This window comes from Synchiropus splendidus, chromosome 10, assembly GCF_027744825.2.
Source record: "Synchiropus splendidus isolate RoL2022-P1 chromosome 10, RoL_Sspl_1.0, whole genome shotgun sequence".
In the NCBI taxonomy this organism is placed as follows: domain Eukaryota; kingdom Metazoa; phylum Chordata; class Actinopteri; order Syngnathiformes; family Callionymidae; genus Synchiropus; species Synchiropus splendidus.
This window is the reverse complement of record NC_071343.1, coordinates 19,487,159-19,512,446: the sequence shown is the minus strand read 5'-3', so window position 1 is coordinate 19,512,446 and position 25,288 is coordinate 19,487,159. Positions and strand designations below refer to the sequence as shown.

Sequence of the window (25,288 nt, the reverse complement as noted above, 5' to 3'; positions counted from 1 at the left end):
AGGGCGGGGCCAGAGTGGCGTGTGGGCGTGGCCCAGGCTGTGAGGCCGCTTCAATCCGGACACCCGATCAATGCTGTTTTCTTGGAGATGAATTTATAAGAACTGTTATGTGATGAAGGAGGTTTCCATTGTTCCATTACTTCCCTGTGTCGTAATGGACCATGACTTAGGCTCAGGACACATTATCATGCAGTATCATCAATGTGGAATATGCTTTTATATACTGCAAATATTCCATAACCTTCACGTGGGTGTGAAAGGCCATGATCGACAAGGATGCAAGAAGAAATCTGGAGGGAAGTGGGGAAGCCCAGCCACCTGTGACTGGCTCACAGTAGGTCCACCATTCCTCTGAATCAAGTCAAGCCAGTTGAGGCGGTTGGGGGCTTGCATGACGCCTCTTAGGAGGTGAGGCGCTCTGGACATGTCCGACTAGGAACCCCTGGGGCAGATCCAGGACACCCTGGAGAAATTGGGGAAGAAAATATGAATGTGATGAAGCGACGTCAAAAAGATCCCTCTCTCCTTCACATCTGTGGCTGCGACTAAAGAGCGTAAGCAGCATGTCCGTGCGAACGCTCTTGTCACACATGAACCAGAAAGTAGCACTCGTGATGTTTTCTCCGCACACTTCCCGGTATTCCAGAAGACCAGTCAGAGGCTGATGCTCTTGATTCACCCTGGTTTGAAAAACAGAACATCATTTTTAATTACTTCATAAAATGCAAATACTGTTTCTTTCTTTGCATCACAGTGAAGGCTTGAGCGCCAGACAGGCAGATCTTTTAAATTCTGGCCTTTCTTTGCCCATTTTGTTGACACCAGGACTGATGTGATGATCGGTGGGAGATGAAGAAGCAGATTCCGGACAGGTTTGGGGACACACAGCGAGTCATCCATCCTCAGTGTAACATTTATTACTGGGACTCAGCATTCACGCAACGGAACACACGCAAAATCACAAACAGTTCAAGAGCTTTATTAGGCACGGCACCAGAGAAGGACAGTTCAGCACTCCACTCCTCTGCCAACAAACCCTTCACCTTTGCTGGAAATGCAAATAATAAAATCTGAGACACTCGCATTTCACAGATGTTTGGGCAGCTGCCCAACTCTGTGGCCTCGGCCCTGCTGACAAGAACGTTTTGTTTCAAGTGCTCATGCCTTTGCTCAGCACAAAAATCGGACAAACCAAGTTTGGCTCATGATAAGAAACCTCTCCAAAAGAAAACGATTGAAACAACATGATGATTCCCGTTGAACTGTAGGTATCAGAGGTGATTCAGTTCAGAGGTCTTTCTTCAGCTTGGACAGGTTCATCAGGAGCTGGTCTCTTCTGTCCTTCCTGGCCATCAGATGCTGCTGGTCACTAGGAATCAGCTCACACATCTCCTGCCGAGAACACACAAGAAAATCAAATTCTATAAATGAAATAAACACTGCATGCATACAGATAAATATAGACACACTATATTTTAACTGAGTGGAAAAGTGAAGCTACTGATCAACTTTTTTCGTGGGCCAAACGTGAGCACTTGTCTCAAACTTAAATGGATGGATAAGAGACGTAACCAATATTACAAACACAGAGGGAGGCAGTTATATTCACCACAACAAAACTAAATCCAACCGTCGTGCTCCTGCTTCAGTGACGCATCAGTGACAAGAATCATCTCGAGTGTTCCGGCGTTTCAGCTGAGCTCATCTTGGAGAGACGTCAAACACAACTTTTTCGGATGACTACATTCAAGTGGGGACTGAGCTGGGGCTGTGGGAAAATGAGCACGATAATTCAACCCTGCAGAGAGTCTGATGGATTATGAAGGGTTAATTCATTTTCCACAGTGGAAAACTGAGCAACACACCTCTGTTACTCTCACTGTCTCGCTTGAGTGGATTTGTAAGAAAGTCAGAAGCGACAAACACGAGAGAGACGAGATACACACACACACACCTTGAACCAAATGAATCAGTTCATTTCGTAACATCTTAATCCACTCTCACATCCTGTTATGATTTGAAGTCCAGGTTATAGTGCTCCACGGTGACAAGAGGCCACCAGCATGTGACAGCCAGATGACTTGAGCCTTCCAACTCACACTATGTTGTAATGATCGAGGTTCCTTTTGGTCCTCTATACACACCGAACTACTGTTGAAATGCTGGTGTTGACAGACGATGTTTTCAGTGGTACTCTCTGCATCTGAACTCATCCTGACTGAGAAAATGAAGCAAGTGTTGGGGCGTATTTACTGCTCTGGCTCAAGGCGACACGACGACCAACAACTTAACAGTCTGTGACTCCGAGTGACCTGCAGCGGCGTATGTAACCAGCCGCTAAATAGCACAAAGGTTAGAAGACATATTTGACTTCATAAGTCACGCGAAACTGAACACACGGTGTCAAAGACTCAGGAAAAATAAACAGGACACTTAAGAAATGCTGACTGGAGACCTGTGCACTTACACTGATGATGCTCTTGGACTCTTCAGCATTGAAATTTGGGACCGGCCCAAAGGAGGACAGCACTCGCTGTATGCCTTCTCCGTAACGCTTCATGTAGTCTTCCAATCCTGCAAGTGAAACATTCATCAGGAGTTTGGAGGAGCTTTCCTTTGAAAAAGGTTTCTCTTGTGTGGCTGACGTAAATAACAAAAGCAAAATAAATTTCACGACAATGTCTGAAGTGCTTTATTTTGATGAAAATATGAAGACTTTTGTCCCCGCAACAGCCGACGACCAAACATTCAGCCTCATAAAGAGGGCAGGGGGGTTGTTTGTTGACATTCCTGTGATAAGGGGTTAAGGCTAGCAATAAAAACGCCACAAAATATTCACCAAAACCGCAACAAACCAGCTTAGACGACAGACACAACCAGGTGAAGTGTGTTCCAAAGAAAAAAGCTACTCTTACTTTATCATCCATTCTGCCCAACAACACATAAGAATTCCATGAATACTATTCATGCCCTTTTCCCACCTGTCCCCCCAGAGACAACATGTGGCATTAAGGTGAGCACACTTCATTAGAAATAAAATAAAGCTCTTACATATACAGTGAGTGGCACAAATATCACAGTCATCCGTGAGCTCTAGCTCTTGAATGACCTCTACCATATGACCCTCTTTCAAAGCATATGTAGAGCAGCACTTTCACAGCACTTAGATTTCATGAAACATTCCAGAAAGACACCAAACAAACCGAAGGGCAAATAACTAAAGCTGTGTGTAAGAAGAACAAATCAGTTTCACTGCAGCATTGGTAACACCCAACAAGAAGGCGTCAATTTTCAACCCAGAACTAGATCAATACAGTTGTAAAGTGACACAGCTCTGACACCAATGAATGTACAGTTATGTTAAAACGTGAAAAACACTGTTATTTGACTCAGTCCTTCATGATCGTATGCTTACTGTGAAATGCAATCTATCTAGTTTGTTATGAAGAAACAGCACGGCATTGTGTGAAGTCCCCACAACAGTGACACCTCCATGATGTTCATTAAGAGAAGCGCTTCATGTTGCAGCTCCACGTGTGGTTGAGACTCACACCCCTGAAAGCAAAATCATTTAAAAACAGGCTCTGAAATCTGATGACCTCGGATCTGTCTCTAGAAACAGCAGTGGAGTTATCGTACGCCTTAAATGAACGGCCGAATTTGAACTTTAAATTTCAGCGCTGCGCAATCATCACGGTCTTTTTTCTCCATGACAACAACCTGCGACGGATCTAAGATGTAACATTAAACACAGCAGAGTTTGAGAACCCCAAATCAGGCTGAAGATGTGAGGAAGTGCTGCTTGAGGACACATTTTCAAAATTGATCTGGATGTTCAGGTGAGCCTCAGTTTGTGTATATAACAAGGCCTCTAGTGGACCGGAATGTTGCTTACGTGTGTGAGTATTGATGAAACAACGCTCTAACAGAAAAAAACCTGCATCACTCAAAGTAAAGGAGAGAAGAATGAAATTTCTTGTTTAGAATTGTTTAGAATAACAATCTAAAGTGACCTTTAAAATAGCAATGTCATTCACCCGGAGCCACGCCCACATGCGTCACTAAGCCACTCCTGCATTAACCTGAATGACGGATGATCAGTCACATAAAAATGTTTTTTGTTTTTGTTGTCCCTTCCACTTAACGACAAAAGGATCAGAGCCACATTAAATACAGTTTCAGCAGGAAGCCTTGATTTAACTACTCACTTTTCCACGGAGCCAACCACTGAGGTCTAAGAAATCTTGAACTTGTGTATATAAATGTTGTGTTGTGTTGTGTGTTGTGTTTTTCTACACAATGTCCGTATTATTCCAGCTATGCTAATGCACAACACCTCAAACTGCATACGGTACATGTAAAATGACTTCATGACAAGCTCCATAACTACCAAGTTCACCACAATATATTTGACTATGTGTTTTTGTTATGGTTCCTGTTAATGGCAATGCGGTTCAATAAAGCATTAGTGTGCTCTGTTATCTGATTGGAACCTTTTGGGTAAAGGAACTCAAGGGAAGACCTTGGAGAACATGATCGCACTGTTTCCTGAGCTGAAAGAACAAGTCAGCAGGGACCTCGGTCACTGTAAATACAGCCACAGCTTCTGACTCGGAGGCTGCAGCGTTGGCTTCTCTACGTTTTGGATTACTGGTGTCAGGGAGTCCATTCAGAGCTTCCCATCAAAAGGGGGCTTTGTGAAGTCTCTTTTTCTCGCTGTGTGTACACAGTCAGTGTGACTCTCTGGGTTTCACACTCTCCCTTGGTATTCACCATCTACCTGAGGTTTCTCTTTCTGACACACACATAGGAATGCCATGGACTGTGACTGTACCAATATGATACACTCATACAGGCGAGCTGTGTCATTGAAGACTACCATCATATTGTTGGTTGGCTTATTAGTGAAAGCTGTTAAACTGCACTGCTATTGTAACATCTTCCTGATCCAACGGCACCTCACACAGTCTGGGTCAGTAGCTGAAGATTGGCTGCTGACACTTGTGAGATCCGACCCACCGAACAAGAGTCCCATATTAGGCTCACCTTACAGCCTTTAAAAATACAATGCTCCACTAGTTTTAAATGATGTTTGAAAGAAGGACATCTTTTCTTTGACTGACTGGCACTGGACTTCTCCATGGCACATGAGGAGAGTGACTTAACCTCCACTATTGCTATTGTGAGTTAGGTGGCGACTAAAATACTTTAAAATCGAGTAAAAAAAGAGAAGCGAGACAGGGAACATGTTGGATGAAGAATGTTGGGAAAGGAAGTACTGGGCAAAATAAGTGATAATAGTAATAGTAATAATAGGGAGCTTATGGTGGAGGAGGCAAACTATAGAAAAATGGCAACAAATATAAGAAAACAAAATGCATAGGTGTCGACCAAAAACAGGCCATTCAATGCATGTTATTTGGTTCAAGAGGTTATGAACCTGCATGAGAACATTTCTGCCTCAACACTGTCATATGCCTAACTCTCTACATGCTAGCATTTAAATAGCTAGCACTTTGAGTGACTGCAAAACAAACATGCAGAACACATCTGATTGAAATCCAGTGATTTTGAACCAGGAATTGCAGCGTGTACACCCTGTACATTGGTTGCACTGCAGGTAGACCCACTGCAGCAATGTTCTCTTGGGGTTGGAAGAGAGCAAAGTTTTGTTTTACAGCAACTGAAACTTCATTTGGGAGTGACGCATCCTGCCGAAACCGTTTGGGTCCCTGACAAATCACAGAAGGCCTGATGTTTCAGTCCATCTTGAAAATTACCTTTGAGCTTTCTCATTATTTTATGGGATTAAAATGAGCATTTCATACCTACAATGGATTGCAATGTAACGTAAAAGATAGAAGTAGAAGATGTCGAAGGAGGAACCTTTTCGAAGGAACTTCCTTTGAGATGGTTACATGACATACGGAAGGATCAAGTCAAACAGCTATCCTGACCTAAAATTCCTTTGGTACAGTGAAAGGTTTCCTTGGGAAATCTTTAATACTGATCTAAAATGGTCCATATAATTCTTCAGTTTGTTTACGATGTGAAAGTTAAAACATTACAGTAAGAGGGTTAAAAACAGTTACCCTCAGGTGCGTTGAGGTGCATGGTCTCCATGGGCCCGATGAAGGCGTATCGCATTCCTAGCCCCTCTGACATCACCAGGTCGATATCCTTGACAGAGATAATACCATCCTGTCGAGGTAAGAGAAAGGTAAACAGAATGACAAACTGGCTGGTTCATGTTGGATTTCCTGGAGAGGAAGAGTTCAGTTAAAACACAAACATTAAGTTTAGCCACTTCAGTAGGTACCCGTCGGTCACTTCTTAACCCTAACAGATGAGCTGTGTACATGTACTAGCTTCAGCCTATGTCCTTCAAGTAACTATTCAATGAAACTTACAGCTTATTGATCACTGTCGAGTGTGTATCAGATAGAATTTTTGACATTTATCAGAGCTGAGCAGACGTTGTTCCTGGAATCTGAAGAAGCTTCTTTTAGATTTCATGAGCCTGATCAGTGAAACCAGCGTATCATTTTCAATATTTTCACTCACAAACTGAATCATCTTCTTAACGTTGCTAAAGACCAATACTTTCATTTTGATTCTTGGGGCCCAGACAGTAGCACTGCGATGGGTTCAGTCTGTTTCTGTTGGTCGGATGATGAAACCGTCACTTAATGTTATCCAAGAAAAACGTAACCTTCAGTCATCCAAAAACTTACGGAAGGTTCACGAACGCGCCTTGGCGACACTTGCTGTGCTACATGCATCCAAGTGGTCGCTAGTTTCCTGACAATGACGTTGTCTTTGATTGGTTAATGGGCAGAAACAGGTTGCCACGACAGAGGTCATTTTTTTCAGCATCAGCATACGAAATGTCGTCTCCTGAGACGTGTTGCTACAAATGTGTCACGTCCCTCGCGCCCACATCTTGTTGCACATTATCTCGGCCCCACACATAAACTGATCACCTTTGTTGCTCAAATAGTGTTCAGTGAGACTGGACGTTTTACAATGAACAATATGTTGCTGAGTAGAGTGAAAGGCAATACTAACTGCTGATAATAATACCAAAAGAGTAGTAAAACAGAACACAAAAGAGAGCTATCTCTGGAATAAACCGTGACATCCGAATGACCTTGCCTGAGCAGCAAGGTTAGATCAGGTCAGGGGTCACGTGAGGATAGGACCAGGTTTGGGAGTGCAGTGAAAGCTCATCCAATACCGGTTTCCCACAGTCAGGCTAAGACACAGAACAGTGACTGCCTGCATGGTAATACAGTAGTTCCCTGGACCGTTTACCAAATTTTATTGCCAAATCTTTGATCCAGTAACACTACTTCCAGGATATAGTTACGCTAATCACCCAATTCTGTGTCCTCAGGATTAGAGGTGAAAAAGGGAGGAGAGAGAGCGGGGATGGATGGGAGTGGCTCATGGGGTATCTTTGGGTTAGAGATACCTGTTGGACAACCCGAGAGGAAATCAAAGACACCAGAAGAGGGGTGCGCAAGGGGTTGGGGACAGGGGGGTCTTTGTTTGGGTCCGATGCTCAACAACGGCTCTGTTATCTCGGCAAAGTGGCTGCTGGGCGGGGTCTTTCCTCCGCCATAATCGCTGGTGTCAACCAGTCGGCTTTCTCAGCTGCTCTGCTTTCTAGCACTGGCTTTGACTCAAGGGCCGCTGTGTGTGGACTTGGCACTGGTCATGATGAGGAGAGGCAGGTCCTGTTGTATGAGGACAAAAACACCAATAAGCCTAAAGGAGCGCGAGGACTGTTTTACAGCATTTATACACTTCTGATGTGTTATTTGGACCCCTGTGACCCTTGCCAGAACAAGTCAGACCCCTCCACCTTACTCTGCCTCATCCTCCCTCACCATCCATGAACCTTCATAGTCGTCTCCCTCTTGTTCTTTGGGGGTATTTCCTTTTTCTAACCCCCTCAGACATCATGGAAGACCCAGGGTGCGATACACCTCTAAATAAAGTCAGATCTGAGCAAAGCAGAAATACACTTAAAAAAAATATAAAATCCTGGTAGGATTGTATTAAAGAAGGCTTAGTTTGAAGGGCCTCCATCACATTGGCTGAAAGGCTGCACCTATTCCAGCTTGACGTGTTTGCAGCAGATATTCAGTTCATCCATGGTGATTAAGTCCATCCTATTGTTGTTTAAGGCAGTGACAAAAGTGTCAGAGGGCAATTTTCAGGGGCGCAGTCCTCACGTTTGTGAGCACCAGTGCTAACTATGGTATAACAAAAGAGAGGCTCTGATGCAGCAGGATCATGCTCACTAGCCTGGAACACAGATGGGTGTGAGCTGTATTGAGAAAGCCATGGGTGTTGCAGCAGCTGATGAAATGAAAGAAGACCTTGTGTATGTGACTCTGCGAGCGCCATCTCCACACGTGACCAGTCAAATTGAATGCAATGCGATTCGGGACGCCCTGTGAACACAGGTACGTGCTGACATGCCGATTACGTGACACACACTTGCGTGTCACACATCATTTGAATAGAGGCGGAGTTATTAGTCAGGAATTTAGGCCAATGTCATTAGCATACAGACCCAACTAGATTTGATGGTTTCCCTGAGTTCCATCCTGAAGGGTAAATAAGGCAACTGAAACGCTGTAGGTCTCTTGTCAGCTAAGATAATTATTGAAAAAATAAAATAAATTCAGTGAAAATAAGCGGTCAGAGGTGATATCCACTACTTAAATAAAATACTTTTGTTTCATAATAATTTTGCCAACATTTGCTAACAATATTCAGCAAAAAGAGTTACAGAGAAAAAGAGAAGCCACGGCAGCAATATTTATCATAATCAGAACAGACACTTGGGCAATGGTGAGATGACTTTTCTAAAACTATGTGTACACGGGGTAGGCCTGCCTTCACCTGGGCTTCAACAAACACCCTCCATCTCTTAAGAAAAATGTCTTTTTGAAGTCTAAGTGAATACGTCATTTGTTCCATCTGATTTACTTTCACATCTGGCAAGTTTTTGCCACTTGATCGTAATGCATTTAATAGCAGGTGTTAATGATATATATTCCGAAGGTAAATGTTTCACCTCTTCTTCCCATCAGTCATTCAGGAATGACACCCAAATTTGCTGTTTTAAAATAGCAAACATCACATTATGGGACTTAAAAATATTGTCCTAAAATGGGAGCAACTTCTGGCAGGTCCAAAATATGTGAGCGTGAGTCACTCTATATGTTCCACAATTTCTCCTGCATCTATTGGGGAATTCGTTTTTACTTCTAACTGACCGGAAAAATCTTGTAACCACTTTCCACTTGAACTCCCTCCATATATTTGCATTGTTACCATAATTTGACTTTTGATCACATGACTGAATAATTTGATATTTTGTCTCAGATTATTTTTTCACTTCCTTCGCTGGATAGTGAATGATGGTGCATATTTGTTTCCCCACTTGCTGTTTATACCTAGAATCAAAATTATACAAAATGAAATACTATATCATCAGAAAGTTATCTTTTAATGTCAACATCACTCTTAAATCTTTCTGATTATTTATGTATGTTCAAGTCTACACATCATATAAAGTCTCATCTGTGTTTTCTCTTTTTGTCCTTTGGTTCGGGAGGCCCTCATGGTTAGAGTGACAAAAACCAAAAAAAAAAGAAAGTCAAAATGTTCAACACAGTGGATAATTCTGATCAAGGAAATGTGTATGAGATTGAGTGCAAACATTCAACTTTAAAAGTTGTGGGCACAAAAAAAACAGTGCATTTTGGTTTGACAAATCCAAACCTGCTCACTCACTACTCAATTTTCCTACTTTTTTTTTCAAATTTTTATCACCAGATTTCCCCACAGAGTCTCTCTTTAAACTTAAAAAAAGCCACATGATTAATAAATATTTTTTTCAGCATTATCCAATTCTACTCTGTTTGTAACATAGACTGTGCCCCAACAGTGGTTGAGCTTGCAGCATGCATTCGTGACCCCGACCTCCTCATGTGTACTATGTCCAGTAGGGTACTAGTCCATAGAGGAATGGGAAGAGAGTGTCGTGGTTTCAGCACAGTAGGCATCCTCACAGCAGTAAGAGCAGCCCATGAAATCTGCTTTTATTGGAGAGACGAGTTAAATTTAGAAGTAGGTGTGGTGAAGCAAGAATTCAATCGATGTTCAGTTAAATCTGGTATGGAGGCAGCAAGTTGTTCCCACTTCAGCACATTCCTAGTGCATATGTAGCAGGCGTGTTTGGTGAAAAGCATTGTGTGGTTGCCCTCGTTGCATAAAGTTGGCGTGTATTAATTGGCAGCCTGGATTCCTAGAAGTCGTTTTTACATAAGCCTGCACACTGAAACAGTTTTGGTTCTCGAACCGGTGCCGCCCGGATCAGACTGGTTTTAAGTGGAATCAAAGTGGCAGGGCTCTAAAAAGTGTCACTCGGGTGCAAGTAAACACAACACTCCAGCAAATGAGAAGTTGCTCTGATATTCTGTGATATTCTCTGACACACTCTCACACTTCCCCTGGCTCACAAATGTCTAGCTGATAGACTGTACGTCAATGCACCTCCCTCTCCCTGTCAACTGGTCTTCACAGACCCGAGACAGTTGTGATACATCTCCTCTGGCAAGGTAGAATGGAGCCTATGTAGAGGGAAGTGTTCCATGGCTCACCATATACATGCACTGCTGATCTCAGCTGTAAATACAGCAGGTAGATTATACTTGTTTCTCAACTCACTAAAACTCAACAAACCTCTCTTGTCAAAAATATCTTTGAATACACGTCCTCCCCTGATTTCCCAACAGGTAGACTTGAAGGGTTTGTTCTCAGATCAAAGTAATTCTTGAAGATTGCTGAATAATTGTGCTCGTTGATCGCTGCTGAGTAAGTAAGAAGAAAAGGAGAAACGCACTGAGCCTTGCCAGCAGGGGTGGATATATGAGTCGACAAGATCCTGCAATCTGTGTGGGTATGTGAGGTTCTCCTCAGTCTTTCTCCTGGAAGCAGCAGAGCTGAAGAATCAATGCTTTATTTGAAGTTCGGAAGTGTGAGGCTGCTTGTGAGCCTTCCTGCTGTAAAGTTGTTTTTCACCCAAATACATTTGGAGAGTAACAGATTTTGCCAGTATTCTCTCGCTGGAGTGAGGGGAATCACAAAGATCTCGAAGAAAACATCTTTTTTTACCTTTTTTTACTGAGGCTACACATGCCTGCATGAGTTTGTGAGTTTTGAAAGGTGTTCAAGATCATTGAAATTATGCTTGGAAACTGTGTTTTACTATAAGGAAAAGTGATGGAAAAAATGTCCATTAAATATATTTATAAGTATATGTACCTCTGACTGGCAAGAAGTATATGTTGCCCAAGAATTTAAATGTATTAACAATGATTTTGCATCCAGAGTTCACTAGCCACTGCCATATAAGGAGTTAAACTAATCCATCAAATGGCTGAGGATGTGTCAAACCAAAACCACTTGGATTCCTATTGTTTTGTTGCTTCCCAACTGCACCGACTGTTGCGTTGAGTACACCAACCACTCCATCCCAGGTCACTCACCAAAGTGTTCTAAATGCACGTAATATTAATGTTTGTACTGCACTGAGAGAGACTGGTAACAACAGCACGTCTACACCGCAAACATGCTAAGATTAACTCCATGCGCTTCACCTGAAGAGCAAGACAACAATGGTACACACAAGCTGAAACCTCAGTGACTCAGAAGTGAGACACATCAATAGTCCAGACTTTCCAGTTAGCCAACCCCGCCAGACACACAGACTGCTCATCTGGTTTAACAGGCATTCTTGTCCTTAAGAAAGATGCTCATGATGGTTCAGAACGGTAATCATCTGAAAAGTTGGAGCTACAGTGAAATGTGTCTGGCTGCTTTTACGCAGCAACATGAATGTGATTTTTTTTAAAAACACGACAAACACTTATAAATCAGATATGACCAACAGTACACGAGCACAGCAGAGATCTGTATTTACATGTACGTGAATGGTTCTGCATATTTTGTACCATATGACTTTCATGTCATCTGGGAAACAAAATCTGGTCATATTCCACCTCAGAACACAAAAAACAGGCCTTCAGTTGTAACTCCTGATCGACCTGTTCCACTGTATTCATGCAGAAGAAGGACACAGCTGGATGACATTAGCATGCGACAGAACAAGTCCTGCAATATTCCGTTTTTTTTTCTTTCCTTGCGTAAATCATTTTGTGGCGACTTGCAACTTTTCCTCCACCACACAAGATGGCAAGTATCATTACTTTAATACAACAAAATTCCTATATAAAATAACCACACACATGTCGAGACATGGCCACCTGTACCATGTAGGTTCCACACATTTTGTGCTTTTATTAAAGATTTTAATAAAAATAAGGTCTAGAGTGTACCTACTAACTCTGCTCCATTTCCAGAGGCCTACATTGAATATAGTTCTTCTGGAGCGTCCTTACATATTAGCAGCCAGAGATGGATGATCCGCTGAAGTGGTGAATACTTTCTACTTTCAGTAACATTAGAATTAAATGTAAGGGGCACTTTTACTTTTACCAGCGCAGGCTGTTGTTATTTTATTTTCAATGTTATTCAAGTAAGATTTAACATTGCTTCACCCAGCTCCAGTGGTAAGACATCTGTCATTTCAATTGCTTATTAAATCATCATCCTTTTCCATAATCCATCCTCCCATCCGTCGTTCTGTTCGAGCTCAATTCCTCAAAAATATGCGAGTATAACCAAGTGCAGACAGTTGAAAATCTGTTCAACTTCTTTTACTTTCGGGAGCTTTATTACTCCTCCCCTAAAGTTAAACTCTCCTAACAGTCGAATGGCATTTCTGTCACCGTGGACCTAACTGTACCCTCTGGGTTAAGTCGTCTCATTAAGACTGTCACCACCAAGAGTCAAGCCTCCACAGGCCCGTGTGAAGTCTCCTGAGTCACATGGCTAGGATAGGCAAATGTGTTACCACAAGTTCAAAACTGTAATTACACTGTAGTAAAACATTTTTTATATTTCAGGCTCCTCTAATACAGTGCAAACGTTGCATGACAAGTTATCTGACAATTGTACAACTACTATGTAACGTCTTCTTAACTGATACATTGTATACAATTCTATCAATATATACAAGCCCCTTGAAAGGCTGCATAGCCAGCAGAGATAAATCTAAAGATGCAGTTGGAAATTTCTATTCATTTTAAAAAAGGTACAGATTATTTATTTTTAAATACTACACTCTTTGAACTGTAAAAAGTTTTTCAAAATGCCTTCTGTCAAGGAAACTGTGGTGTTTAACACTCTAACACGTGACACAAAGCAACTTGATTTATTGATTTTTTTCTTTTCACCATAAAGTTCATGGGAATAGGATGAGTCAGCCATGTTTGTGATCAGACTGGAGAGTTGTTTGTAAGATGTGGGTGTCAATCATATCTCACGCAAGAGCCAAGTGTGTCACTAAAACAAACATAGTTTCTTAATAGGATGCCATCTGTGGGAGCTTGGTGTGGAGCTGCAGGGAAATATGGATCACCCTCGTAAGAAGTTGGTTTCTGTTCTTACCTTGTGAGCATCAAGTGATGCGGACGATTTCACACGATTTCACATGTTATTTAGTCAGATACCAGAAGAGCCAATGAGTAAGAAAAAAAAAAAAAAACAATAGCTGAGACATCAGAATTCTTTGGTGACTTATTGTTTGTATGAACCAATGACACACTTAAAGTAACCTTCGAAGATCAGGAATGAAGCATTGAGTCATCATGAAGCACTGCATATTGACTTGCTTCATCACGCACGAAGAAATAACTGCCCCATTTCACACTTTTATGAAAGTAATGCATCATATGATCCAAATGAAAGACACCCACAGGCCTATTTTATTATTAATAAGTGCAAAGGCGGTCAGGCACAGCACAGGTGAAGAGGAGGGTGCAGCCAGGGTGGAGACGGCTGTCAGTGGTGATCTGTGACAGAAGAGTCACAGCTAAAGTGGGACAGGGAAGCTCCAAATGTGTCCAAAATGTCCTCACAAGGACATGTTTTTCAAGAATTGGTCTCCATAACATAAGATACACAAGCCCTCCCGCCCACACACACAACCATTCATCCAAAATATGTGCAGCCAAAACCCCAATCACTACATGAAGTGAATCAAAAAGTGTGTTATGGAAATTACTTTGTAAAAAAACGCTTTCTTGTTGTGAATCAATCATCAATTCAACCATGAGCATGTTCCCATGTTCAGAGAGGGGATGGCAAACATGACTCAGACTAGTCTCATCCAACGGTTATCACATTATAAATCACAGCTTAGTCAGTTAAGGTGGAAAAATACACTGGTTCAGGCTGGTCACCTGACACACACAAAAGTGGGATTACTACTTGTGTTGACATGACTTCAGAGAGAAGGCAGTTAACGCACACATACACCGGAATGGTTAAACAGAAAGCAGGCTGTTTCCCCCTCTATATTTGTTAGGTTGGACACGTTTAAACTGGTAATATGTATATGGGGTTGAATCAACTGAAATTACAGGAAAAAATAAAAATACATTTCTAAAATTCTGCTTAACTGAAACTAAATACTGTTGGAACTTGGTTTGGATGATTCATGCTTCAGCCAAAGTTGCTTTCAAATTACAAAAGAATACTAATCCAGACTGCTATAAGATGCAGTACAAGACAAAACAGCATGATGCTGATGGAGAGCGTAAAGCTATGTTTAAGAGGGGGGTGGTTTGTTGACATGTTTCTATAAACAAAGAGAGAAACAAATTAGCCAATTTGGATGCTATGAAAGTAGAAAATGTAAAAAAAAAAATCTATCAATTTATCAGCAGGTGTGCACCTGTCATCATTTTGTTTTTGTTTGATAGCAATTGCTGATTTGTTGCAAGTCCCAAAAGGCTGATGCGGATTTGGTCGGGGTTTTTTTTCTTCTTCTTTTTTTCCCCACAGCTAATTCACACACAAAGTTTTTTTTTTTTTTTTAATCAATTACACAAACCTACTTTATTCAATTATACTGAACAAGACTGTATAGAAAAAATTGCAACTCTTAAAGCAAAATAAATAGAAATACAATACAAAAGGCAAATCGTTTAATATTAAATAAATAACATTTATTCCCTTTTCAATGAACAGCTCAAATCCACAATGTAAACTTTGTAAATACGGAAATGTTGACTTATAATCTGACAGGTGGCTCCTCTTCATATCATGGACTACATGTCCAGAGAATGAGTATCTGGTGTGCTATCAGGTCTTGTCTTTGACAACAGAACACAGGTACTTGTGCAAAACTCTAAACTCCATTAGCATTGTTTCGACTGCGGTTCGCTCCGGTTAGCTTTCACTCTGTTAGCCTCTTGGTAGTGGTTTTGAATTCAGTGCAGTGATCAGACACAAACAGTCATGTTTTACTGCAGAGACAGAGTCCGTGGGTGTGTTGTGAACGGTTGCTGTCTTCCTTGACTGAGAGGTATTGCCAAACAACTGCCATCGTGGCTGGCTGGCTCTAACGTTCGCAGGTCTACTCTGCAGGCAGGTCCTCAGCTTCATAATTTTCCAGTTTGTTTTGTCATTTTTACACCGTGACGTAACATTGCTCATCATGTATGAATATAAACAGCATCTTATTTTTTTAAAAAAAAGGTGAATAACTGTGTGGGCCGATGATAAAGCCGTCATAAATGCTCATATCGGCTGTGAATAATAAGCTGGCCGATCGATCAGTGCAGCTATCTGCAGCACCTTGTGTGAACATTTTCCACCAGACGGAGGAGGAACCACTTGAAGACACCTACCTGAACCAGCCTCCAGGACTCTGCAATAATGGCAGCCTGCACTCTGTTGAGGGCGAAGCCATCGATCTCTTTCCTCAGTTTAACAGGTACCTGGCCCACCTGCACACACAAACCAACACACAAGGATTTTCATGAGAATGCAAGTGGAAAAAAAGCCATCAGCTCAGGTTGGTTTCAGTTGGGCACCTTGGGCGGTTGTTTAGAATAACAGTGGGCATTGCCTTATCTACACTGCTCACCTTGGTCATGAGGGCGTGGGTGTGGTCCATAACAGTGACGGTGGTGTCAGGGTGAGGTACCAGCTCCACCAGTTTCACATAGTAAGGTGGGTTCACCTGCAACAGCATGACAGGAAGAGTCCATTAATGTTAATCATAATGTAACTGATGAGTCAATACGCCAAAGAAAATAGCAAGTCATGTCGTGTTGGGCAAACGGTGACAAAATTGCATATCATGTTCTTCTCAAATGTCATAAGACACACTGAGCTAACTGCAGCGTCCAGATTTCACAGTCAGTGTAGTTGCTCTTCCAGGCTGTTGTTCATATTCAGGGTCTCTTGTTTCCTGTCATCGTGAGAAAGACAGACAGAGTGTAGGCACTGTCTTTGAGTAACAAATCCTTCATCAGTCCTGAAAAGAAAAGAAGTGTTTGTGTCCTTGCAAAAACTGTGTAATCCACTTTAAGCGTGCAGACAACAGCGAGTTGTGGAGTGCCGTGAAGGCGCGGCGTGAGAGGAAACGCTGCACTGAGGAACATACAACTATGAGATCAGACCTCGGCAAAGCACTTCCGGGTCAGTAAGATGTAGAAATGTTCCATTGTTTTGTGTTCAAATCTCAGTGACTGCTATTAAAGCTGTGTTAAAGCATCAAGGTGCTTAGTTTAGCAAATGGGAAGAAACCAGAGTGAGAGGAAAATCACCCTGTGCTTGGTATCACCACAAGAAATATATAAGAATAAAAATAAAAGTCATTCCTGAACGTCTGTCAAATTGAAGCAATAATCTCAATTCAAATCTGTTTCAGGGACAGTCAGGGATTGATGTGGTCACGTGGGTGTGGTTTCACAGTATTCGCTGAATTTTAGCGCAGAATTACAATTAAAACAGCCACGAGATGAGAAACCTTATGATGAGGCGCTGACACTCCATGTATGTGTCAGAAAGGTCAGAAATGAAGGATGGGGAGCAATTTTAATAACTCAACAAGCAGTTGATTCAACTCCTGCGTTTCATGAATGTTGACTTTATCGTTTCACGCTATGACAAAAGACTTAACTTTCACTGATAATTTGATGGTTAGCATGTTTTATGTGACGTTGTGCTTTTATTTTTGCTTTACTGTGGCGCCCTCAGGCCTCAACATATCTCTGAATGAAGTGTCTAATCTAACAGGAACGAAGAGCACGGAAACAAGAAAGTATCAATCTACTTAAATTGACTTTATTCAGATGAAATGAACTTCCAAAACCCAAATAGCTTCAGACAACAGTCCATGAACACGGTTCATCCCAGTCACTAATGTGTCCTCTACTGGCAAGAACTAGTTGATATGGGAAAAGCAAACATATCAAACAGTCGAGTACGTCGAGTATGATGAGTCTTTGATAAAAAGTAGATCCTGTGAGGATGAGGAAGAGATGAAGAGAAGAGATTCAGTTGCTGACATCCCCCTCGCCCTGCAGGATATTTCGCACTTATGTCAAGCTTTGACTTTGTTCTCCGCATTTTAGTTTCGCCTGAATATGTTTAAAGCATGTATTTGTTTTTACAATTCTGATCCAGCTTTGGCTCAATATCCTACTTTTAAATGAGAGTCTGATAAATTGTTCAGAAGACTTCATGGAATTGTGGTTCAAGTTTGACAAAATCCTAACAGACTCTGTGTTGAATAATATTCTTCAGCATTCACATTTGATAATATAACCTTCAAAGAACAAATACACACGATTCATACCCCTTTTCCAGGAGGTGTTGGTCTCTGTCATGTCTTTCAAACACCTCTCTGTTCTCTGTAGCAAGAGCAGTTGCACTCACACACACTGGGGCAGTTCCATGACCAATTGCAAGTGGGCACACAAATCACTAGTGATGGGTGGATGTAAGTATCATGAGACAGTATTGCAGGGTTTTCAGAGGCCGCCAGATGGCGCTCTATTTAGACATAATCTCAAGTTTTGTTGACTTGGTTGTTCAAATCCAAACATTCTATAGAAGACAGTGCCACCTGGTGGCCGCTGAAAACCAGGACACTGTTTCATGAAACCTCATCAATCCATCACTGCACATCACAACTGATAACTGCAGAAGGCACACCTCCCCTCTACACAACAATGAGATTTTCTGGATATCGAACAATACTAAACTCAATGCAGCCCTCCACTGAAGGACAATATAATTTAAAAGTAACCAAGTTTAAAAGCACCACAAACGAGCAGAAGAGAGAGTAGTGACACATAAGGTACCAGACTTTTTTTTTCGTATTACTCCAGATGGTTGTGTTAATAAACTTTTTTTTTTCAAATACAGTGGTACTTCGGTTCTCGACCACAATCCGTTCTTGGCGGCCCTTCGACAAGCGATTTGTACGAAATCTGAATCGATTTTTACCATTACAATGAATGGAAAAAGAAATAATGCGTTCCAAGCATTAAAATAGGCTTTTGTAGGAGTGAATGTAGAGTGTCTGCTGCAGGTGCGCTGTTCCTCTATGTGTGTGGCCGCTGCATGTGGGAGGGGTTGCCGAGTGAGTGACGTCTCTCCAGAAGTGAAGAGGTGCCCGGTGCGTGTCCAGCTCTGAATGTGCGCTTCTGTGCAGTTTGGCTGTGACAAAGTCATAAACTAGTAGTCTGTACAACAGCGGCATGGTATTCATCGGAATTCGTCAGAACCTCTGAGGAGCAGACGCTCATCCAGCGTTCTGAGTCTCTGCAGCGGTGACATCTTCTTGCTGCAGATGTTTCGAAAACTAATGAATATTTGGAAGTGAATAAATGCATAAGAACACTCACTCGCATTCAACCTGAGACAGGTGATAAATTCAAGTGCTCCTTGTCATTCATCACGCTGCAGAGACGCAGGAAGAGCGCTCAAATATAGAAGTTTGATAATCAAAGGAGTGACTTCTTCTCTCATGATCTCATATAAAGTGACTTGGAATATGAAATCACAGGTTACAACATCAGAACCACAGAAAAATCTTAGCATCCCCAAGTGCCTGCTCAGCTGGAAATATTGTCTCCTGTCTCCACAGTTCTCTAAAGCCAGACCATACAGATTGGTGTTTCTAGAGAGAAACCTTAAACCTACGTGATGAAGGCTAAAGGTAACTCTTACATTATCATTTATATTTTACGCATTGCTTCATAGTTTATAGTTCTGTGTAAAGTTTGAAAGTTCAATGACAGCTAAATCTTAAGTCGTTCAACAATCGTGATTATGATCTGAATAAAAATAATCATGAGTATCATTTTTGCCATCGTCCAGCCCTAGTAAATACCCTGTTCTAAAAACACCAAACTGAAATACTTGAGAGAAAGGCTGCACTGACTGGATGAGACACGAGGCATCGGGTCTTATTCTGGACTTTGGCGAAGACGTCGCTGGGCACCAGGCAGGAGGTAGAGCTGCTCAGGATGACATCTGTCCCCACCAGCTTCTCCAGTTCCTGGAAGACGCTCTGCTTCACTTGCAGCTGCTCAAATACACACTCCTGCGAAACACACACAAAAACACAAACAATATATAAACAAAGTAAATCAGAACAATTCAAGTGAAACCTTTGTTCAGGGCAAGTGTGTATTGTTAAAGATATTTGAGAACCTTTCAGAAATGACCATAAAACAACCGTCGGCCAAAATAAAGACACAGCATAACACCATGATCAAGCATAATACCAAACCATGAGGTCGAAGTTCACAGAACATCAAAGGCCCATTGTTAATCCAGAACAGGAAACTTCTATCAGCAAAACCAGCAGACAAATCGACTCGTTCCTCGAACCAACAATTCCTCTTTTGTCTCCTCTTTGCTGAAACTCTCCCTGCGATATTGATTGTAATCTGCTCCTCAAACAAAGACTGCGGTGACTCCATAACGTACTGACTAAACTTCATGGTGACAGCCATGACAAGTAGTTATTCAACCTAGACAGATGTTCTCCTTCAAGGAGCCCCAACCTGCTAGACTGCGGTTGATCAGCGGTGTAGTACGATTGCTTCAATGACATACATTTCAAATTACATACAGAGCAAAGCATGGGGAGGATGCCAGGTGAGTGTGGTCATATTTGGAACAAGTGAATGTTTATACTCCTCTGACAGGTTGTAATGATAGTGCATTTGACATTGACCTTCATGATGCCACATAGCTTCCGATAAATTACACAGTCAACATTACACTTTAGATTTTAGTGAGACAATTGTTATCGTTTCCTTTGTCAGTGAGTTCCACATTTTCCCTCCCACCATTGCAGTGAGTCTCAGTGAGGTTCTGGCATGTGGCTGGTAGAAGCTCCCGCTTCTTCTCTGCTCCTCCTCATCAGGAGTTAGGTGGACTGGAGGTTACAGACCATATTGCAATAAGAAAAGACCATGAATTGTTATTGTGGTATTTTTTTTACATTGAAGGTGAGCGTACTTGCGTCTAGCCAATATTTAAGTAGTACCTTTTCCCATCTTCTCATATAATGTTTCTAGACATCATTGATATATAGCATGAACGATTTGGGTCCCAGAACAGAGCCTTGAGGCACACATCCTACCCCTCTCACTTTCTTGATAGAATATTTCCCACCTCCATGTACTGCTGCCTCCTCCACAAGTAGCTTAGTATCCAGTCTTGGGCTGGGCCTCTGATCCCATGAGCGATCCATTAAACGCACCATTGCCAAGGTGATGGATCTCCTGCTCCTGAACCCAAACTGTCTATGATTTCAGTAAGAATTTATCTGTGAGTGAGTGAGTGTAATTACTCATTTATGGAGGAGGGTGACCTTAGCAACCCTCACCTTCAGGAAATGTTGCATTAGCAGAGAAAGGTTGATACTGTTACTGTCCACAGATGTCCTCTTCCCTGATATTGTTATGCTGAAAACCGTTTTGTAGAAGAATAAAAAATACAACAGAATCAGTTAAAAAAAAACCTAAAGACTGAGCTCAAGATGTGGCACTCTTGACAACCTGCAGAGCAACGCTTTTGCATTTATTAAAAGATGAAAAAGCAAAGTATGTCCATCTCAGATGACTATGATACATGTTTACAGTTTCAAGTGTGGCGTGGCTGAGATGAGTGACTTGGAGGTGAAATGTTTTCAGCAGCTGTCTTGATAATGTGCACTAGAAGGGAGTAATACGGCCCAGAATAATTTGCACTTCTAAGTTTATTTGAATTAAAAAAAATAGATAAATTAATTATCAGCCTCTAGTGAACATTTTTCAACTGTATCTTGAAATTACAGAGATTTAACAAATGAAACAAGGATTAAAAGTGAGATTATGTCGCCTCTCAGTCTCTGCAGGTAAACTACTCCATGTCTCCAACAGAATGACATTATTCAGGAAAACATAAATGTTTTCTGTCTATATCAGTGTGATTTTGTGACTTAAAAATATATATATTTAGCATTAATAATATGTGTTGCTACACTGCTACACACTTTGAGCTAAAATGTTTTCTATACAAAAATGATAGCTGCTTTCAAGACCATTTTCACATTCTCCATGTAAAGGAGATGCATAATGCTGCAAACGTCTCCCTCCCTGTTGAATGTTCTATGAAATCAGCGTTGACAAACAACAGTAAATTGGATTTACATACTAGCCTGTGCCTCTATCCTCCATTTCAGAAGGAACTCTAAAGTAAAAGGCAGTGAAAACGCAATATTTTCTGCAATAAATAAATTAGAAAAATAAAATAAAATAAAATGAATTCATGCAATCAAACTATTTTTTTAATAAAGTTTGGAAATCACAGCTTACATCCTAATATCTATTTTGGGGTCAAGACCTCGAGCAGCTAACAGACCTTAAATAACTGAGGCTTGTTTCACCTTTCAAGTGCTCTACATGGCGCCAGGTGAAGTGAAGTGAAGCAGAAAATTGCACCACACCAGCTTCTTCTTCCATCTTCTTTTGTACTAGTACTGTGTGACTGTATTATTATATGAGATCCTGTATCAAATCACATTGATTCATGATGATCAGGTAATCCTTTAACAAAACTTTATTTGCTTTATATTGCTTAAATACTCTACATTTGTATGTCGTATGAAACCAAAACCTTCATTCTGGTGAGACAGAAAAATATTTCATATTCGTTGTACAACAGTGCCATCTAGCGCCAAATTCTACTTGAGAAAATAGTTCAACTTCACTTTTATTTTTGTAATGTCACAGCAATTATCAGGACCTTTATGAGTGAAGACACCTCATAAGAAATTAGAACTATATGTGTGTGTTTATGGATTTTATTAATTTTTTATGCTTATGTTTAGGAAAAAAAACCCAAAACACACATGAGCCACGAACACATCACTAAATCTAAACAGGCTCGTGCCAACTGGTGATCTACCTGGACGAAGAAGGCACCGTCCAGGGCAAGAGCCAGATCATCACAGCTGCTGAGTAAGGAGAACTGCTGCGCAGCGGTCAGACTGCCTCTCAGCATTTCCCCTTCCTCCAGCTGGAGCAGCTGCTTCCTGCAAAAGCATACACACTAAACTGCTTAGAGGAGCAAGTCATTCACAGCAATGATGATTTAAAGCGCTCAAATTATTCATTACATGTAAAATCCAGTTGAGACAGTCATAACAATGCCATATGAATCCTCTATATTTAATCGACTTTAAAAAAAATGGCTGAAACGGATCAGGAAAGGAAAAGGAGAGGGCTAAAAACCCATTTGTCAGCCCCTCTAATGTTTAACTCAGGTTCATCCCGTCTATGTGCCTGTCCTGCGCAGCAACGAATGAGGCAAATCTCCTAGTTAGTGATTGAAGGAAGCATATGAGAATCACAGGTTTTCTATTCATGCATAGTTTATGCTGCTCCTCTTGTTGTTTATTTAATCAGTATTATTTATATTGTTATTGTTTATTTTTATCCATTTTTAAAATTTATTTATTTTTGTTTACTTTGTTCATTATTGCACAATATACCGGAGCACTTTTGTTGGTGGGATCCTCACGGACATTGGCAATGAAGCTGATGCTGATGTCTCAGAAGTGCACTAGTCCACACTGTAGAATTACAGGTTATAAACATGCTGCATGTTGAGGGAACAGCATCTGTCGAACATAGCTCAGCGTGAAACATAAGAGCCTGTGTGACTGTTGTGGAGGTACCTGATGTCTTGGACAGCCATGGCAGCTTGTCCTTGTTGGTTATCGTAGATCTTCACACTGTAGCCACCGCTGACAAACACCATGGCCCAAGAGCGGCCAATCAGTCCACTGGAACATGAGCACAGATGCCAAGCTCAGACACACATACCTCAGTTGTTTAGCCTTGACCTTGCTATGGAACACTTCTGCATCACATACTCAATCTACTGCAGCCAACCGAAACAAGACCAACCCTGTCATGGAGTATCCAATGAACTAGTGTGTGGCTTTGATTCTGGAATAATTTTCTAGTTTCCGATGTCTTGTACTTTTGAACCTAAAGCAACGTAACATCCGTCTGTCAAGCAAGGACGAAGAATAACATGTTAATGTTATTCTTTTATTAGATTAGATTGATATTATTTATCAGTAGTGAAGTGTACATTAATGTGCTGTTGCTCTGCACGATTATTGCGAAACACATAGGTCAACGAACTTCAGACTTCAGTAAGACTGATGTGAACGTTCACCAGCGAATAAATGCACGACTTGACCCAATATATTCTGTTCACAGAAAGTATTCCAATACATCAACCAAGTAAGAAACTCGAAATTGCCACAGCAATATTGAAAAGTCCTGCATAAGTACATGAACTAATGCAATGCCTACCTGCCGATCACAGCGACGGTTGATTTGCTCGGAGAACTCATTGTTAAAACTAAGATTCTGCGGCAGCGACAGCCCCTAACAGTCAGTATTGTAACATCCGGGTCACTTGGACCACCGTTAGTGTTTAACGTCACGCGAGAACGGGAGTTGTTGGATGTGATCGAGGATGGAGGAATAAACAGTAAATATACAAGTCAGTCACGTCAGTGTTTGGAGTTTAATCATCTCACCAAAGGAAAGTATCACATGGTGTCAGAGTAAGGATAAAAACGCGCAGGTCAGACCGAGATGGAGACGTTTGGAGTTCCAGCGCCCAGGATGGATTGGGATGCGCCGAACTTGCCGGAGGCATGGCGCCGTTTTCAACAACATGCAGAGTTGATGTTCTCAGGGCCGCTACGGGAGAAAGAGGAGGCAGATAAGTGCAGCTACCTTCTATTAGGGGTCGGAGAGAAGGGCAGGGATGTGTTTAACACATGGACACTGTCTGCGGAGGACGCCAAGAAGTTGAAGACATACTACGACTTATACACAAAATATGTCACTCCTAAGTCCAACCCCATTTATACCAGATATCGCTTCCATGAAAAGAAACAAGGAGATAAAGAAACGTTCGAGCACTTTATAACTGAACTAAAGCTACTTGTTAAGGACTGTGGTTACCCAAATAGTGACGAAATGGTGAGAGACAACGTATGGAGGTGAGCAGCTGAAAGTGAGGGGCACCTGCCAGCTCAAATGTAGCTACAAAGACCGGTCAAGTATGCTGGAATTCCATATCGTCGATACAGAAGCGCCACCCATACTGAGCATGAGGGCCAGTTTGGATTTGGACCTGATCAAATTAATATTTGCAGTGGAGAAAGAAGACGACGCACAGGGTCTTTTAAAAGAATATGCTGATGTGTTCCAGGGAATAGGAGAATTCCCAGGAGAATGTCGCCTCCATATTGACCCGAAAGCCACACCTGTTGCATATCCACCACGTCGTGTCCCTATTGCACTGCGCGACAGACTGAAACAAGAGCTCGACCAGATGGAGAAGTCCAACATAATATGCAAAGTGACCGAGCCCACTGAGTGGGTGAACACATTGGTGGTAGTAGAAAAACCACACAGTGGAAAGCTTAGAGTGTGTCTTGACCCCAGGGACCTCAACACACCACCTGGTGCTTGCGTTTTTCGACCCCCAGAAGGAGTTGAGGCTCCAGGTCGACGCTTCGAAATACGGTTTGGGAGCCGTCATGCTCCAAGAGGGGAGACCAGTGGCATATGCATCCAAATCACTAAACAGCACAGAAGAAAACTACGCTCAGATAGAAAAAGAGTTGTATGCAGTACTGTTCGGGTCAGACCACAAACCTTTGGAAGCCATTTTACGCAAACCTTTGGCCGCACGGCTTCAAAGGATGATACTACAGCTACAGCGATACAACATCCAGATCACACACCTTCCT

The 25,288-nt window shown here is 41.7% G+C and overlaps 1 protein-coding gene across 1 annotated transcript; it reads right to left on the bottom strand.

Moving 5' to 3' along the window:
- Positions 1 to 969: 969 nt before the first annotated feature.
- On the bottom strand, positions 970 to 24,044 carry cryl1 (crystallin, lambda 1). Its single transcript, XM_053878060.1, has 9 exons — positions 23,832 to 24,044; positions 23,183 to 23,290; positions 22,411 to 22,537; positions 19,391 to 19,552; positions 16,079 to 16,174; positions 15,840 to 15,938; positions 6,093 to 6,201; positions 2,468 to 2,574; positions 970 to 1,392 (listed from the first exon to the last, which is right to left on the bottom strand). The coding sequence occupies exons 1-9, from the start codon at positions 23,870 to 23,872 to the stop codon at positions 1,288 to 1,290; spliced, it is 954 nt and encodes a 317-aa protein (XP_053734035.1). The 5' UTR covers positions 23,873 to 24,044; the 3' UTR covers positions 970 to 1,287.
- Between the last annotated feature and the right edge of the window lie 1,244 nt (positions 24,045 to 25,288).

Excerpts from the sequence above, each read along its gene's own strand:
- cryl1 (XM_053878060.1), bottom strand. The coding sequence starts at position 23,872 with ATGAGTTCTCCGAGCAAATCAACCGTCGCTGTGATCGGCAG. Across the intron at positions 15,939-16,078 it reads CCCACGCCCTCATGACCAAG|GTGGGCCAGGTACCTGTTAA; the intron begins GTGAGCAGTGTA and ends TTGTGTGTGCAG. Across the intron at positions 1,393-2,467 it reads AGTCCAAGAGCATCATCAGT|GAGATGTGTGAGCTGATTCC; the intron begins GTAAGTGCACAG and ends TGTTCTCGGCAG.